The sequence below is a fragment of the Urocampus carinirostris genome, chromosome 18 (assembly GCF_059441175.1).
Source record: "Urocampus carinirostris isolate Australia breed hairy pipefish chromosome 18, RoL_Ucar_1.0, whole genome shotgun sequence".
In the NCBI taxonomy this organism is placed as follows: domain Eukaryota; kingdom Metazoa; phylum Chordata; class Actinopteri; order Syngnathiformes; family Syngnathidae; genus Urocampus; species Urocampus carinirostris.
This window is the reverse complement of record NC_142366.1, coordinates 6806834-6825353: the sequence shown is the minus strand read 5'-3', so window position 1 is coordinate 6825353 and position 18520 is coordinate 6806834. Positions and strand designations below refer to the sequence as shown.

At 39.0% G+C, this 18520-nt stretch overlaps 1 protein-coding gene across 2 annotated transcripts in view; it reads right to left on the bottom strand.

The window, feature by feature from the left end:
- Window positions 1–18520, bottom strand: part of LOC148348246 (A-type potassium channel modulatory protein DPP6-like) — a 173700-nt gene that overhangs the window by 139247 nt on the left and 15933 nt on the right. The window contains exon 1 of one of the 2 annotated variants that reach the window (XM_088322765.1): window positions 16245–16439. The exons of the other annotated variant lie outside the window; for it this stretch is intronic. Coding sequence (XP_088178891.1) covers window positions 16245–16295 — 51 coding nt within the window. The 5' untranslated portion in view covers window positions 16296–16439. Of the gene's footprint in view, window positions 1–16244; window positions 16440–18520 lie in introns of those variants that run through there. 2 annotated transcript variants of the gene reach the window in all.

Genomic DNA, 18520 nt, shown 5'->3' with positions numbered 1-18520 from the left:
TTGCCATTGTAGCTTACTATCGAGCTAAATTTGTACCTATTTAGTAAGCCATCTAGCTAAGTTGCTATTTTAGACATGCATATCAAACAGGGTGCCTTTTGTTCTAATTAGTAACGAAAATTAGCTCTCAGCTTGAAAAAGGTTAGAGACCCCTGTGCTATAAATTACACACTGTCCCTTTAACTGTTTTGGAAATTGTGTAATTTTGTTGCTTTTTTTTTTACAAATGCACAATTGATAAACATTACAAGAGATTAAATCTTGGAGACTGAAAACAAAATTGAGGAAGAACCTCAGTAATCGTTTTATAGTCGAATCTTACACCTTGGAATCATAATGTTAATGTGAGCCTCCAAAATATCCCCAACCCTACAGCTGAGGACCATTTTCATAAAACTTACTTACGAGACGGAATGCCTCTTCTACCATGTGGCCCCTGAGCTAAAATGAGTTTGACACCCCTGCCGTAGAATCAATATGAAAATGACATCGCAACCAAGGGATCTACATTACTAACTTTCCCTAACCAGAGGAACTTAAGGCAAAAAGTCAGAGTCAAGATCTTCAGAATCCACAACTGGGGCTCAGGTCAAGGTCACAGAAGGCGACATCAGAAGGGATTCACTCACATGGGACATTTTGCAAGCCAGTTTTCTGAGAGTGTAGAGAAGTGAACTTTAAACCCGGCGGGGGTGCACCCGAACCCGTCTGCCAGCCGGGTCGGCTTGCCTGATGTTTGATTAAGAAGTTCCATGACCTTTCGAAACCGCACCGGGAGACTCTCTCACCTGACAGACTCCGACTAAAACCGCCTCATTATGTCCAAATTCCATCAATCCGTGCACTTTTTTCTCTCCTGCCCGGAGCAAAAAATGGAAATGTCACGGGCGTGCCGGCGCTTTTGAAGAAGATGTCACGCAGGCGGAGGGTAAAAGGAGCGCTTCGGCGCAAGGTGAACTCAGATGAAAGGAAGCCGGCCAGCCGTTACAACCAAGCTCTTTTTCCTGTCACATTTGTCGGAAAAGACCATATTTTCCAGACTATGATTCTCTCTAAAGTATAAGTCGCACCAGCCTAAAAAAGGAATAAATAAAAAGGAAAAAGTATGTATAAATTGTACTCAGTGTCACGGTTGCCATGGCGTCCAATTGGCCCCGCCCGTGTAGCGCCAGCTGTGGCTCGTTGACAGATTGGCTTTCCTTCTATTTAAGCTCAGTGCTCTCAATCTCCCTTGGTCAGTCCGTCAATGAACCTCCGCCCCGCAAAAAGTGGGTTCTGACTCGGTCCTGTTTCCTGTTGGTATTTCCTGTCCGGTATTGTTCCTGTTTATTTTGTCCTGTTTGTTATTTTCGTTCCCGTCTTGTTTGTCCTGTTTAATTTTGATATCCTGTTTCAACATCAATCCTGTCTGTCCCGTCCTGTCCGGTATCGCCCCCATCTGTCCGATATCTGCACGGGCAATTGGTATCGATCTCGTCATTCTCTGGCTTCCTGTCTTTCCACGCCAGACTGCTGCCTAACGTGCATGACTCGGCGTTTACCGTAAAATAAAAGCTTGTGTGAGAAATGTCACGCATTTGGGTCCTGTTCCGGTTCATGACACTCAGAGTATGAATCGCATTTTGGAGGGAAGTTTATTTGATGAGAATCCAACGCTAAAAAATACATGACATCTTGAAAGGCCATTTAAAATCAAGATTAAATAAAGACCACAAAATACTAACATTACACGGATGTGCATATCAGTAACAACTTATATATTTTAGACACGCTCGTCAGTACTGACGTAACATAATCAGAGTTATTCAGATAACTAGCATAAAAAAAACATGCTTACCAAATGATCAAATTAATTCTGAGTTACTAAATCCAATCATTTCTTCACTTTTACCGGTTAACAACTCACAGTAGGTCCCAGAGGTAGGCAATTGTTGAAATTATCAACACTGGCCTAGAGCGATTTCTTGCGTTTTAGTGTGAAACTACATTTGAAGTGATATATATAGCACCCTTAATAAAAATGTAAAACTCAAAGATTTAATATTGTGTTCATAATTTCAAATATAACTCTCACCGGAGTATAAATCGTAACCCTGGCCATATATAAGAAAAAGTGACTTATAGTAGGGAAAATACAGTACAGCCAAAAGGTGAAAAAGCACCTCTGAAATGTGCATAGGTCCATCACCAGATGCTCAAAGTTCCATATTTTAAAGACTTTAAGAGGAAGTTCAGACCTGTGGCCCAAAGGCCAGATTTGGGCCATTGGATCATTAAATCCGGCCCGTCGTAAATTTCTGAATACCGTATTTTCCGGATGATAGTTTTTTTTCATAGTTTGACCAGGAGTGTGACTTGTGTGTCAAATTGTTGTTGTTGTTCCGGATTTTAAGTCTCACTGGAGTAAAAAAAACATGTATAAGTCGCACTCTGGGTTTGAGTCGCATTTTGGGGGGAAAATGTGTTGGAAAAATGTGTAAATCAAACATCAAAAACATACATGTCATCTTGAAAGGCAATTGAAAATAGAAATAAAATAGAGAATTCTAACATTACATGTATGTGCATATCTTAGACACGTTTGTCAGTAATGATGTAACATATTGAGAGTTATTCAAATAACTCTTGCATAAAGAACGTGCTTTCCAAACTATCAGCTTCTCTCCAAAACACTAAATCCAATCAAATCTTCATCTTCTGTTTCACTTTTACCGGTAAACAACTCCCGGTTGGACCCAGAGGTAAACAATTGTTGAAATTATCAACAGAGGCCCAGAGCGCACTTTTTGCTTTGTTGTGAAAATAACATGTGAAGTGATATACAGTACTTGTTATACGAATTTAAAACTAAATGATGTAATAATGTGTTAATAATGTCACATACAGTGGAACCTCGGTTTTCGAACGCCTCTCAGTTAGAACAAATCAGAGTCCGACCAAAAATTTTGAGAACGTCTTGCTTCGCTGTTAGGTCAAAAAATCGGAGTTCTAAGGCCGGTAATGCGTGATTGCGTACGCTAGGGTGCGATGCTGAGCGGCGTACGGGTGTAGATCGCTCTTTTCGTGACCAACTGTTATCGCGTGCGGACGTGCTTCGTTTTGCTTTCGCTTTTAATATAGGTGTACGAAGTGTTTTAGCCCCTAATTATGCCTCTGAAGAAAGTCAGTGCAAGCAGCAAAGTTGCTACAGGTGAAAAAAGAAAAGTAGTGCGTATAACTATTGCATTTAAGAAGGAAATAATAGCAAAATATAAGGTGTGCGAGTGTTTGATCTTGCCTGCGCCATCTGCTGACCACCACAAAGGTAAGAAATCCTATTCATAATTCTTTTCTTTATCCCTTTTTTTTTTACACGTTCGTGTTAGCGTAATCTTTCGTACGGAAGATTACGATAACGCGAACGTACGATTAGCCTGGGTTAGCTTTATGTTAACGTTAAACATTCAAGGTAAACGTTCAGGGCGTTGGAAAGGATTAAAACGATTTACATTATTTTTAATGGGAAAAATGATCGAACAAATTGGTTTTCGAACAGGGTTCTGGAATGGATTATGGCCGAGAACCGAGGTCCACTGTATAAGTCTCACCAGAGTACTAATTTCATCTGGCTAAACTATGAGAAAAAAACTGCGACTTAAAGTCTGGAAAATACGGTTCGTGTATTTGGTAATAAACCTTTTCAATAAAATTATCCTCAGTTATGAACTATTTTCATTACTAACCATTAGTTAGAAACAATTCTATACACACATATAACGTGAAGAATCCAGGAAGTGTTATTTGTTTTTTATTTATTTTCTGACATTTGTTCTGTGAAGAATTCAGAATGGGTTATTTTATTGAGGCTCTGTGGAAAATAATGCTTTTTTACTTCTGGCACTTCTGCAATTTTCAAAAAATTTCTGTAACAGACTGACTCCAGCCTCTTATTAGAGAAGGGAACAGTTATCTTGCCCTAATCGAAAAAATATCTAGGGAGCCCTGGTCTAGAGGTTAGGTTTCAACACTCTCACTACCTTAACCCGGGTTCAATTCCCATTGCATGCAGTGTGTTTCGATTTTGGTCAGCGACATTTTTAAACTTCACAGGTCCCTCTCCTCACTTGGTTAGTCTGTGCCTCGTCATAATCATATCTTATTTCTATCTATTTTGTTTTTATGATTGATCATTTTAACCACTGTGTGCCTCCTTGTATTTGGTGTTGTTGGGTGGAGATAAATGAGGGATTTGATTGTATTTTCATACACTGAATGTTTTTATACAGTACTTCAAGAGGCAATTTATTGCCACTTCAAGTGCTATACAAATACATTTGATTAGATAATATAAATTGTAAGTGTATACAATGCACAACGATTATACATGAATAAATACGGTAGCTCTTTTATTTCCATGAGCCTTATATATGAAAATTATATGACACAAGACTATGTTTTGGGGGTGCACCCTATTATCTGGTGCACCCTACAGTGTGGAAAATATCGTACTTTTTAAGCTTCTCTGACTGACTTTCTTGGAAAATCACAAAGTGTGCACGTTGCAGCCACTTGATGCTGTTTGATGAATTGGACTTGATAACAGGCACTCTTCTAGGCCACGAAACAGCTACGGTCTTATCCAGAGATGCATTAACAACCACTTCTTTGGTGCACAATCAAAATCCAATATAGGTAATAGAAAAACACAAGGATAATTTAATGAATAATACTTGAAAAGGTCACAAAAAGGGTTTAACTCTAAGGGATTTCTAAAGACGGCTGAATTGAAGCCTTCTAAGAACCTTTTCAGTTTCGTTTTAGTGCAACTTGCTAATGGTCAGAGATGGAAAGGCCAGTTCTAATGGATCCATTCTAAGGTGAAGATCTCAAACTGAAGTATAGTGGGGGATAGAATCCTATACCAATTAGTCATTGCCTTCTCAACACGCAGATAAAGAGAATTACTAAAAGATAGTACAGATTAAGTAATACTTACATGTGAAATACGTTTAAATGAATTAGATAACATTAGAAATATTCAGGTAAATGAAAAATCAAGTAAGATTTACCTTTGGTGCAACGTGACCTTGTACATTGGAGTAACAGGTGGATGCAGAGATGGGGAAGAGAAGGCAGATTAAAATAAAACTAATTTTAAAACTTCCATTTGCGTATATTGTCATGGCCTTTAAAGATGTATCTGCTATAATCGCCTCCTTATTATTCATTATAGTTCTGATCATTAATTGTTACTGACGTATGTACCCTCTTCTTATTTCTTAATAATCGCAAGGTTACGTTCCATTATCATGTTTTTGCTTCTATTTTTAGCATCAGTGTAAGCCTTGGTCCCATAGTGAATACATAAACTACAAAAAATACAATATTTTTTTATCTTGACATTATACCGTGACAATGCAGAAGTAATATGTAAAAAAATATTTTAAAAGTACAGTACAATTAGTTGTTCAACAAATGCTTTAGTCTGTTTGTTCTTTGCCTTCGGTATATAAAAGATTATATAATAAATAAATATTAGTTTATTCATTGCTGGTTTTGAGCACTAAAGGACATTTTTTGAATGAAATCCCCAAGAAAAATGAAGTACTACTGAAACCCCCAAAAAATGAGTTTTTGTTTTGTTTTTTCCGCAGAAGTACAAGCACAGCGAGTACAATCACCATTTGGGCTTGCGTCCACTATTGTTGATGCGGACAACTCGTAGAGCCACCCGTTAGCTCCATTTGCACATAAAACAGGCAGTTAGGTGCCAAGCAAGGCAGCGCAGTCCTTGGCAAGGCAGATCGAACCATAATCATTCTTCATGAATGAGCATCGCCGCCCTGCGAGCGAGCAGATTGCCGGCAATGTCGGCGGCGGCCTCGGCCCGAACGGCTGCGCGAGCGGCTGCCCGAACGGCAGGGAGTCGGTCGACGGGTACGAGGAAGATGCTGTTTAATTCCGCTTCACAGAATCACCGGCTTGAAATGAACCGACGCAACCGGAGGTCTCAAACAGGAAAACTCGAGAAGTAGGAATAAAGAAAGATAAATGGAAAAGTACAGTGAAACCCCAGGATATAGCAACAAAGAATTAGTCGATATTGTCGACAAAAATTGTTAATGGAAATAGTCGATAATGGAATTCATTGTCAAGAATAGTAGCTCTGCTGAGAGTCACACAGAAATGGCGGCTTTATCATACACTATGCATACCAAAACAAACATACATTTGCGAGCCTTTTAGCCTGGATATGGCCAAAAAAAACAACTTGCAAGGTTTGCAAAGGAGACCTTGCATATCATGGCAGTAGATTTGTGACGCACGAAAAAGTACATTCCTGTTGAATAAAACGGAGTTTGATTTGCCTTGGTCATATTCAAGTTACATTCAAGCCAACAAGGTTTTCATGACATGCATTGTACATTTTATAAACGTATGATTAGCTATAATATAGAGCTTGAGCGCTCTGCCAGACTATGCCTGACAAATGAATTTTCAATTAAATGCATGCAGTCATAAGAACAAACATCAGTTAAAAACAACAAACATCAGGTGTAAAAAGAGTTTGATTTTAAATGGTTGAGAATTGTCAAGTTGTTTTGTTATAGACTTTGCTGTTGACCACTGAATGTACTTCACAAAATGCACATAATATTTGTTCTACCTGGTATTCTACTGCTGCTAATGAGCTTGTTTATGGTTTACATTTACAAGGACAAAAAAATGTTGAATTCATTTTAATGTAACATCTATTTATTATTATTATTTTATTTATTTGCCTGTCCTTAGAAAATGGACAGAGGCTCAGTTATGGAATTACATTATGTCTCTTTGGACTGAGCACCTGCGCCTAATTGTTTTTAAAAATCTTATTTTCGTACAGATCGGCAGCATGTTCAGTAAAAGACTTATTTCTAATTATTTTATTTCATGCTATTTCTTTTTCATTGATTTATTTTTGTTTTCCACATTACTAAATCAACTCCATGCTCATTTAAAGAATAAATTAATGATTATCCAATTATTTGAGTAACTGTTTCAACAGTATGTGACTAGCCAACTATTCAAATAGTCATTAACAACCCTAATGGCAACCCCCATCTCACGACGTTTTCACTTTACGGTGTGTAATAAGAGGTTTTTTCAACTTCTCATAAAGTTAGTTCCCCCACTATGCAATGTCAACAACAAACACGTCCTTGTGTCCTAAAACTTAGAAGAAGAAATCCAATTTTGTGGTGTTGGTGCGTATTGATGAGTTACGTCTCTAGGAAGCCTGTCTTCTTTTGGATAATCAATGAAATGAAGCTTACGATAGTCATAAAATACAAAGACAATACACAAAACAGCTACCCTGGCAATCGACAATAGTAAGTGGAAATGTTTGTTTATTTTAAGTCAGCCGTCTCCCCACCTCCCCTATATCCACCTGCTACTCCACTCAACCAACTCAAGTCACATGACACCAAAGATAACTCAATTTTTTTCCATTACATGCACATTTTAATAAATAGAATATTTTGAAAATGGATTAACTTGGGGTTTGGAAGGCATAAACTAATTAGCATTGTTTTTGTTCCCTGCTTTCCAGCAATTTCACTTTGAGAACCTCACTTCAGAACCGATCCAAGTCATACCCTAGAGTTCTACTGTACTTGACAACAAATAAATCACGATTCATTTTTTTCTCAGAAGATACGACACGGTCCTTGGTTCACGTCTTCGTCCTCGCACGCGCGCTCGTCCCTGGAAGCTTCAGTGCTGTAATTCATGACTCAAGGCTGCCCACTCAGCTTTCAGGTGCAACTTTGAAAACGTCTCCGGGAATCGGGACTGAAATCCTCTCCACTCAAACTATTTTCCTATTCAGATAACAAAAGCCAGTTGACAGCCCAGACCCGTCGATAGCACCGAAAGATCTGTAACTCTTGAAGTTTATAGCCATCAATGACATTTTAGTAGGATAAGTTTCAGAAAACTAAGTCTTCCCTTCACAATTATGCAGTGGAAAGGGCTCTTACCCTAACCTCTGACCATAACTTTAACCATAACCGTAAACCTAACATTAACCACTAACCCCTAACCCCTAAAAATAAATACACCAAACCTTTAACCCTATAACACTATCTTCAACCACTAACCTAAGGCTTAACCCTACACTAAACCCCTAATCCCTCCAACCCAAACCCCCAAAACTGTAATCTCCCTAATCCCCCTAACCCTCAACCTCCCAACCACAATCTTCTTACTCTTATACCCCTAACCTTAACTCCAAATCTTACCCCCCCTAAACCAAACCTAACCTACAATCCTTACGCCAAACCCTTAAACCTAACCGTAAACCCTAACCTACTTACCCTGAAGCCTTGCAATTAATCAAAAGATTATCCAACATCTATAGCAACATTGCAAAAAAAGCAAGGATGTACGATTGTTTATTCAAGGTCCTACAATGTCCCACAAGCGTTGCAAGCTCGCTTTGATGATCTCATTAAATAAGCGCTACAGAGACTTTAGAGGGAGGGGTCTTTAGCAGGGTAGGACGGGACCAAAATGCAGACAATGATGTGCGCTGGAAAGCTAATTGAATTCCGCACCCCGCCCTGGATAACGTTAAACGCGATTGGACATGGCAGCTTCCCTTGGCAAGAATAGAAACGCTAACTGCAAAGTAATACAAAAAGTGCTTTTGTTACATCAGCAGAAAAAAATGAGTTATTTCCCAGGCGTGCAATTTCTTTAACAGCGCTAGCATCTATTGACTTTACAGTGATAACATATAAAGCTACAAAAAAAGGAATGGCGGCAATCAGTGAGGAGAGCCAAAGTTAGCTGTGTGAAATTATCTTTTTCTAAGAGGCGCTAGCTAGCAGATATGCTGAGCGAGTCACGTTAGCCTCTCTGTAGCCTGATCTTGAAAGGTTTGAAAATGCTAACACCACCAGAAACAAAATCAATATCTGGATTTTATTTCAATTCTTCAAGTAAAAAGAAAAAAAATAAACAGCTTAGTATAGCACCAGCCAGCAATGTGAAATTATTGTTAAAGAGTCCCAGCAAGCTAGCAGACATGCTAAGCAAGCCGTTGCAGAAGCAGGATAAGTAAAACTGTCAACAGCCTGACTTAGACAGGTTTTGCTAATGTCACTAACACTCACCCTGAAGTGATTTAATTACGATTTTCCCAATAAAAAATTGTAACTACTTGGCAAATATTTCTCAGTTACATAGCACCTATGTCTGTGAATAAATCTCCTTTTAGATGGTGCTTGCTAATCTTGCAGTTTCTGCACGGTTTTCATGGGGCCCAGCTGGCACCGCCCCTTGACACCGGCTGACTCGCATTTTCTGATGACTTCTGTGGGTACTTAAACGTTCTCTTTTGAACTGCGCTTGGCCAAATCGTTGTTGAAAACTTGTTTATGCTTGGTTATACTTGTTGTGCTTGTTGCACTTCGGTGTAACACTCTGAGAGATTCCTCCAAGTTCTGTTTAATTATGGAAATGCCTAGTTTGTAGTTTTGCCTATGTTTGTTCCGTTTTGTTTTTTGGTGTGGTCCGTTTGTGTTTTGGACAACTTTTCTTTCTCAATTAAAGTGTGAGGACCTCTACGCAAATGAGTTCCTACTTCCTGCTTCCCGTTCTGTTTTGTGACAACAACAACAGAAACAAAATCCCAATCTTCACGTAATAACAATTCTTTGGCTACTTAGCAAATTTCTAAAGCTAGCATTAAACACCAAAATAAGCAATATTGAATTACCGTCATCTAAAAAGCACCAGCTAGCCTGTCAGCATAGCTACCTAGCTAGTTATTTTTAATGATAGCATAGGCCTCAAGTCAGCAGTGTGAAACGATCTTTTTCCAGATGGTGCTGACTAGCTAGCAGTCCTGCTGAGTGAGCCATGGCAACAGTCTGACTTAGACAAATGTTGCCAATGCTAACATACAGGATCCCGACACCTTTTTTCATGGCCACATTTCAGCACGTTTTAAAGCTTTCCAAAGCCTTTTTTCCATTTTCTCCAGAACCACTAAAATAAAAAATCCACTCTGAATTGTGTATTTTGCAGAGCCACAAATATATGTGTGATTTGTATATGCAATTTTTAATCTAGGATGTGCATTTTTCAAGACATATGATATTTAAATCTTAGGGAAAATCGGGAGTATATATATTTTTTCTCTTCCCATGTAGGTGTTGGGTAAACATGATAATATGTAGCTTATATTTTCCGTTGCAGGAAGTTCTTCCTGTCCTCTTGGGCGTGACCCATAGGAGGTGATGACGCTTATTATGACAACCCGGTATAGACTAATGCGAGCTGCAGTTAATCACGAGGAAAGAAAAAATGCAATGGCAAAGTAAAGCCCCCAACAGACTAGTTGAGAAACATGGCAACAATTTCAAGCATTTACAAGAACTTCACCCAAAACTCAAGCACATTTCAATCCTTGAAACACAACATTAAAATTAAAGCATTTTCAGGGATTGCAAGCACCCGTAGGAACCCTGAACATAAACAGAAACAATTTGTTAAAAGTAATTGCAACTACCTAGCAAATTTCTGATGATAGCAACGGGTTAGCTCAGGTAGTTACATAGCTTGTGTCCTCTTTTATGGCAGGGTGGAAATCAACCACGATGGATCGAGACAAATTGGTCCCAGGAGAATCGATACCCGGGAACCGGTTCACACGGAGGCAGATACTGTGTGGTCATTGCCGTCTCATCTCATCAGGAAACGCCATCTGATGCTCACGTCCACATTAGCGTGCTCACTATACTCCCTTGATAGCATCTTTGCTGTGGCTAGCTCAGCACTGTTTCCAGAAAGCGATAAAACACCTACAAGGTGTTTTCAAACTCATTTTTAACTAAAGACTAGGGTTATTGGTTACAGACCTCCCACTATGACAAAAAACTGTCAACCACCACCATTTAAAAGGATTTCTCTTTGGAATGAAGTTTTTTTCCTTCTGATACGTGATCAATTCTCACTTCTAGAGACCAATACAATAAACCCGTATTTTTCAACCACTGTTTTTGCACAGTAATTAATTGTTGTACTGTGCCATGGGAAATTAGTTAATATCCGCCGTGCCTGCACGGTCTAGCAGAAGCTATCATTCAATTGGATTTGCTTTAGCCAGAGATGCAACACCATCGACTGGTGGCGGGCCACGGGATTTTTTTAATGAAATAAATGTGTCTTGGATCAAAAAAAGTTAAAAACACTGTCACAAATTACACCTTTTTCATAAATTCTATGATATATTCACGAAACAAAAAAAACACACCAAAAGTTGTGAATCTTTGTTTTAGTTAAGATTATGCAGCTCTGTGAAATACGGCAAACATGTATTGGCTAAGAAAATAACATCAAAATATACATTTCAAATAGGATAAATATTATAATATTAATGTATAAAATATAATATGAATCCAGCCCAACTTGCAGATAATTTTGAATATTGTACGTGTTTGTTTGTTTGTTTGAAGAACTTTCACCCAGTTAAAAAAAACAACAACATTGATTTGAAACTTAAAAATACATGAACAATAATACCCATTTAAAAAAAAATCATAGGTTGAGAAATTTGTATTTCTTTAACACTGTGGAATCCCCATTTAAGTCGGTGCCATATCTGTCTGGCTCCGATGTGCCGCCCATCGCTGGCCCTCACTCGTACCAGACAACACAGTGCCATCTAGTGGTCAACTATTACACATTGGGGCTTAAACGAGAAAAATAAGTTGTGGGGAAGTCTGGTGGAGAATTAGTAGGAAAATGAGTCCCCTCTTGGTGGTGATTAGCATGTTCATTGTTAGTTTCCAAAAGGAAACAAGAGAGAAAGGCAGAATTTCAATTTTTTTTAACAATATTTGCAAATATTATTTTGTTTTTTGGACAATAATTATCCATAAGTATGAAGCGTATTGTGATGAATCAAAATTTTTGTTTATGGTAAAAAAAAGGTACAAAATTAGGTATTCTAGCCTGAATTGTTGTTAAATGATACTACATGCGGCAACTGTTCTGCCTTTGAGAAATATATCCCGTATTTTCACGACCATAGGGCGCACCGTGTTAAAAGGCGCAGTAGTCGTAGCTGGATTTATTTCTCTATTCAACTCATAAACAGGGCAGACCTGATTACTGGGCACAGGTGCCCTCTCCTGCTGCTGCCTTACAACAACACAGACAAGCTTACAAGTGCACGGATTTAAAAATACACCGGGAGTGAAACTCATTTAGGTTGTGGTTTATTTAAGTATTGATTGCAAAGTAAAACACATGGATAAAAACTTGTCGGAGTTCAATTATTAGCATCCTCCACTTGCAAACCATCGAGTCATTAATCTTCAATTCTCTCGGAGCTGGTATGTTTCCATGTTCTTCTGAGAAATCACACTATGGTCGACGAAAACATAGGACTTATTCAATAGAGGGAACATGAGGTTTGCATTTAACTCTGTTCAGTCTCCGGTAGTACAATAACTTTGAAATTGCGAAATAAACCACATTAGCATCCATGAGTACTTCCGCAGTCAATGGACGTATTGCGCGTGAGGTAACGTGTCCTCTTCTGCACAAGCGGGACACTTGTCGCGTTGACCCAGGAGACGCAAAAGTCGCATTTAGTTGGAAAATGTTATCGATCTCACAAAAACATCAAATTTCACCCAAAAATCGGAATGAAGCACTGCAGTTTGAATCTAGCCCTATACACACGCCCACACCCCACCCTTTAGCAATGGCGCACACACTTCATCCTTTAGCAGTCTCATGGTGTCCTCAGCTAGGTCAAATGCTTTACATCACACACAGGGCACAAGACTTTTATGTGCGCCTTATGGTTGTGAAAATACAGTAGTGCCCTTTTATGGTTAACATGTTAATTTTTAGTTGCTAAAATTTTATCGGTTAAACCATGCATCATAATGTTACTGTAATATGTGTGCTATAAAATAAATAAATTAGATTCAAATACATGTATTAATTTTTTATGCAACTCTAGTTCTTACGGTAGTTTTATTGCAATGCACCTTACAGTCCAGTATGCCTTACATATGAAAACTAACGTATTTTCCGCACTATAAGGCACACCTAAAAGCCGTTTTTTTTTTTAAAAGCTGACCATGCGCCTTATAATACAGTGCGCCTTATTTATGGATCAATTTTAAAATTGCAAAGTTTTCCAACTAACTTGCAGCCGCCGACTAGATTTTCCCCCCGAACGCCAAGTAGTACGCGGTGTATGCTGGGATTTATTTAGCGGCGTTTCATTGGCTAACCAATGTGTCAATCATCATTTGAATCGATCACTATTGGCTAAAGTTATTCGGAGGTCAAGGGGCGGATCCTTTTTATCATTTACAGGCTGGCATTGGCTCAAACGGCAAACAAAGCCTGCAATTGGCCGAAAAAGATGTGTCAATCATCAGTTGAATCGATCACTATTGGCTAAAGTTATTCGGAGGTCAAGAGGCGGATCCTTTTTATCATTTACAGGCTGCCATTGGCTTAAACGGCGAAACAAAGCCTGCAATTGGCCGAAAAAGATGAATGCGTATGGCATGTGACTGACGGCATAGAGAAAGCATTTATTTCTATTCTGTATTTGTAAATATTGTATTCTCCTGGATTTACTACCCTCACGGATATAAGAGGACATTGCCTGCACATTATTATGAACACAACAACTTCGGTGAGCTTACTCCGGCTTTTATATTGTCCCTGTATCTTGTTTCAGACTGAACTTGATGTTTCTGTGATAAGCGGTGCAGATAATGGATGGAATGGAGTGTCTATTTTTAAATTAAACTCAATTCCAAGTGTTTATTGTCATATGCACAGTAAAGTTGCGAGCGAAAAGGAAAATAGATACTAAAGAATGGTTAGCATTTCTTGAATCCCAAGACTTTAACCTTCCGAATGATGGAACGATGCATTTGAGTGACATCTTACGGACACCGCATCCGCACGTGTTCTCGACACGTATTTGCGTCTTTGCAAGCTTTCGGAATGTTAAGGGGGTAATAAGTTGGACTGAACTATCTGACAGTTTTGTCCACGTTCCCATTGTAGCGCCTTATAATCCGGTGCGTCTTATGTATGTCAAAAATAGGACCAAAAACAATTTTTTCGGGGTGCGCCCTATAACCCGGTGCGTCTTATAGTGCGGAAAATACGGTATTTTTATATCCACTTTGGTTTATAGTGTGGGAAATATGTTAATTGATAGGGTTAAAAATATCATAAATCAGACGAATTGAATTCAGGACATTCTTATTATTATAATAATAATAATTTCCTCGTATTGTCATTCTGTGTAACAATGTACACAGAACAAAATGTCGATTGCACCTGACCCGTTGTAGCGAGCCGATGCAGCCGCAGCCAACAGAGGGCGCCGCCGACCACTTTTTAAGTCTTAGGAATGACTCGGCCGGGGCGCGAACCACCGACCTCCCAGTCTCAAAGCGGGTGCCTTACCATCTAGGCTACTGAGCTGGTCTAATAATGAAGTGAAAGAGAAAAAATCTCAAAGAAAACCAAAGTTAGTAGTTTCAAATGAATGCGGATGGCATCCATGCCAACCTTTTGACATTAAAAAGTGGTAGATGTTATCACACACTCTATTTTTATGCGTGAAAAATAATCTGTCTCCAGAGTATTGAAAACAAAAAACAAACATGCTTGTTTAAAATCGGAAATGGCAAACTTACCAAAACTCAAATCTAATGTGATCGTTGGAGTGGTTTATTCGCGCATAACAATTAGCGTACTTATCGTCGGTGCAGACAGCGCTGTATGTATAGCTCTGCCCACCCCTATTGCTCACACAATCAAGTCAAGTCATGTTTATTTGTACAGCCCCTAATCACAAAGAGTCTCAGAGGGCTGCACAGACCACAGATTATTGCAAACCACAGACTATTATTACCCCATCTCCTGATCTTAAACCTACATGAGGGCAAGGAAAAACTCAAAAACCTCAACATGAGGTCAATGAAGAATATGAGGTAATCCCCCTTCCAGGATGACCAGGCTGCAATGGATGTTGCGATAACAAATAATACACAGCTATTGTTAACATAAAATATAAGTTATTACATCATGATTATGTTTCGGGCGGTGACTAGTCCCCCGGCTGCATGCATATGCAGCCAATCGTACCGTGCTCTGGCCCATCTCTACAAAGGTAGGCCCAACTGGAGATTGGGCATGGAAATCCTGACTTTAGCAGCAAGCATGCTTGGGCACGGTAGGAAGGCCCTAGAATAATTGCGCCCACTGAAATTTAAATTTGATATCCTGTTCTAGTACCGTAATCACTCACAGTCAAATTATTACTTGATAAGAATGGTACAACAGTTATTCGACATTGATGACAAAAATCGATCATAGGAATAGTCGAAAATGAATGTAATTGTCAACTATTGTCGCCAGACATGTTTTTCTCAACTGAGAGAGCCATCTCTATATGAACATAATGTGATAGCGTGTCAGGTTCGAGCGGTAAAGGCGGCGTCTACGTCAACAAAGTGTACTTAAACGTCTAAAGTTTTGGAGCATATAAGCGTGGATACGGCCAATAAAAACACTACTTGCAAAGTTTGCAAAGCAGCCCTTGCTTATGATGGCAATCAAGTTACTCTGAGTGCTTGGCTGGCGGTTTTGAGTGTTTACAGTTTGTTCTGTGAGGTTTTTTTATAAAGTGTCTTAACAGTGAACATAAAGAGCTTCCATATTAAGGATTCCTTAGCAATATATAGCCAAAACAGGGTTTGTTGTTGTGACTCCTTGACTGTAAATGATAGTAAGTTCGGTGCTCTTTATTTTCACACTACTAGTGTTATGTTGGGAATGCACGCACCCCACTCAACTCTGCACTTATCAGAACATTAAAGAAGAAATGTGCATGTCCAGAAGTTTATCTCCAAGCCATATGGATTCATGAAAAGAGCAATATCTGACTAGCAAGCCATAGTTTCCCGACCCCTGCTTTAAAATAAAGCAGTTAAAGACTAAAATACTAGTCTTGAGTCAAGTTTGTTTGTTGTTGTTTGGACTTGAAAAGCAGTAGATTTCTTTATAGGGCGTTTTTAAGGGGCGATGAGCACTAGTTTAATGCGTAAAGCAGTAGTGTTAGTGGATTGTCGCGCGTCATTACGCACGCAAAATAGCGTCAGGACAAAATCCTGCACGCATGTAACGAAACCGAAAGTGTAAAAGATGCGCCTTTCACTCACCAAAACGTTGCCTTGCATCTTGGCCGTCTCAATAAGTTTGTGCTCCTTCATGTCTGCGTGAAAACTCCCTCCAAAAACAAAGAAGGTTCACTTGCGTGGGGGAAAACAAAAGGCAACGCTCATTTGGTTCCTCTGGTTCGCGGTCAGGACGTACCTACGTGCGTGCAAGCGCGTGCAACGCTTGCATGTGTGTGTGTCCGCGTGAAAGTGACGTGGCCGCGTGCGATCTTATTTATTTGTGCGCAAAGATGCGCGTGCGCAATGAGGGGCAGACTTTCACTGTAGATATTATTCCTGAAAACGATTTGTTTGTGTCTCATTTATTGGTGATATTTATAACAATCGCTGTTATGGTTTTTGAATACACATTTCGGATTGATTTTAAATTGTTTTAAGGAGTTTTAATTGAAACATTTTGCAAATGTTTTGATTTAATTACATGTATCATTTTTCATTTTTCATTTATCGGTTGGTTGGTGGTTGGATCCCTTAACCACTAGGGTCTTAGGGGCACCATTTCATGTGGTGTGTCATGGGCAAGTCCAGCCTTCTCCAGGGCAACATATTATTGAAGAAAAAAAACCTATCCTTTCATTCTTTGTTCCGTCAGAACTGTTTGATGTTCCGACAAATCCTGTGTTGTCTTCCTTTCATTTTATTGCAAGGTAGTTTGCTACTCTAACATATCCTGCGTTGTCTTTTTTCATGTTTTGTTCAGTACGTTAATTTTCAAGCCTTCAATTTTCCCAGTCTCATCTTAGTTGCACACTTTCCTAATGTAGGAATGTGTTTTTGTGTTGTCAAACTTCAATGTTTTGTTCTAATTAGTTCGTTATCCATATGTCATGTGATATTTCTATCTATCTGCCCCTGGTCATATCTCTCGAGAGGGGTGGCCAACACCAAGACAAACACATACACAAAAACAAAGAAAAGAAAAAGTAGCAAAACAATTCATAAGATTCGACCATGGCCAACCCAAAGGCCCAAACACCCAAATGTGAATGTAATGTTTAGTTTCATGTTTTGTTCGGTTGTAGCTTGTTAATGTGCCTTCATTATATTTCACTGTCCTATGGCAATCTCATTGTTGTCCTGTCCATGTGTGGGAATGTTTATTTTCTCTTTCGTGTTTTGTCAGTTAAAGCTAGTTGGTGCTGGAACATTGTGTGGGTTTCCTGTCCATATATGAATGTGTTCCTTTCATTAGTGTCCATGTGTTTTGTTCAGTTAAAATTAGTTGGTTTTACTTTTATGTTTTGTTCTGTTAGAGCTGGTTGGTGTTGGATATTATATTTGTGTTGTGTCCCTACATATGCTGCATCATCTTTCTCTATTTTTGTTCAGTTATCTTTTGTAGTTCTTAAAGATTTGTTCATTTAGAAGAAGTTAGTGTTCTAAAATATCCTGCATTATCTTTATTTAATCTATTTCTTTCTTTTAGAGCTGTGAAAGAGTCAAGTCAGATTTATCGCTAGTTGTTCAATCCACGCATGAGTGTGTGTACCTCTGTCCTGTCTCTTTTGTGTTTCGTTCAGTTAGGACCATTCAGTATACCAACATGTCCCACGTTGTGTTCATTCATTTGGTTCAGGTAGAATTAGTTTGTTTTTCAACATATGCTGTGTATTCCTCCTTTCACGTTTCACGTGTTCAGTTAGATATATTTAGTGTTTCGGCACTTTGTGGCATAATGAGTAATAGTGTAACTAGAATGTTTTCATTTATATGTAAAAGTGTAAAAATGGTGAAAAGAAACTGGGTAATAATTCTTAAATACTGTGCCCTCCACTGGACACATTTAGCAACGAAAGTTATTTTATTTTTGTGTGAAAACTGCAGTTTGTGTAGTAGAGGGAAAAAAATGAAAAACCTTTGTATGCAGCAAGTGAAAAAGATGGACAACAACAATGCCCGTGACCGCCATTAATTGGCACCATTTTGTGGTTGGAATTTAAAGCACTTGGGCCAGTTCTAGAAGACTAGGCAAACAACAACCCTCACCCGCCAAACCCCCCTGACTTGAACTCAGGCTGCTCCATAAATCAATAACCCTCAAAGTGTGAATTTAGACAGTGCATTAAAAGGCGTGATGGCTAGACGAGCGCCAAGTGAACAATTACGCGTTTGGCATCAAAGGTGCTCAGCTAGCTGGCAAAATGACAAGAGCTGAGAGGGAGAGGGGTGTTGTTGTGGGGTTTTAACGTATTAATTACCACCAATGACGGTGTCAAAACAAGCTGGGGAGGGGGGCTACCACTCCAGCTGGACTGTTG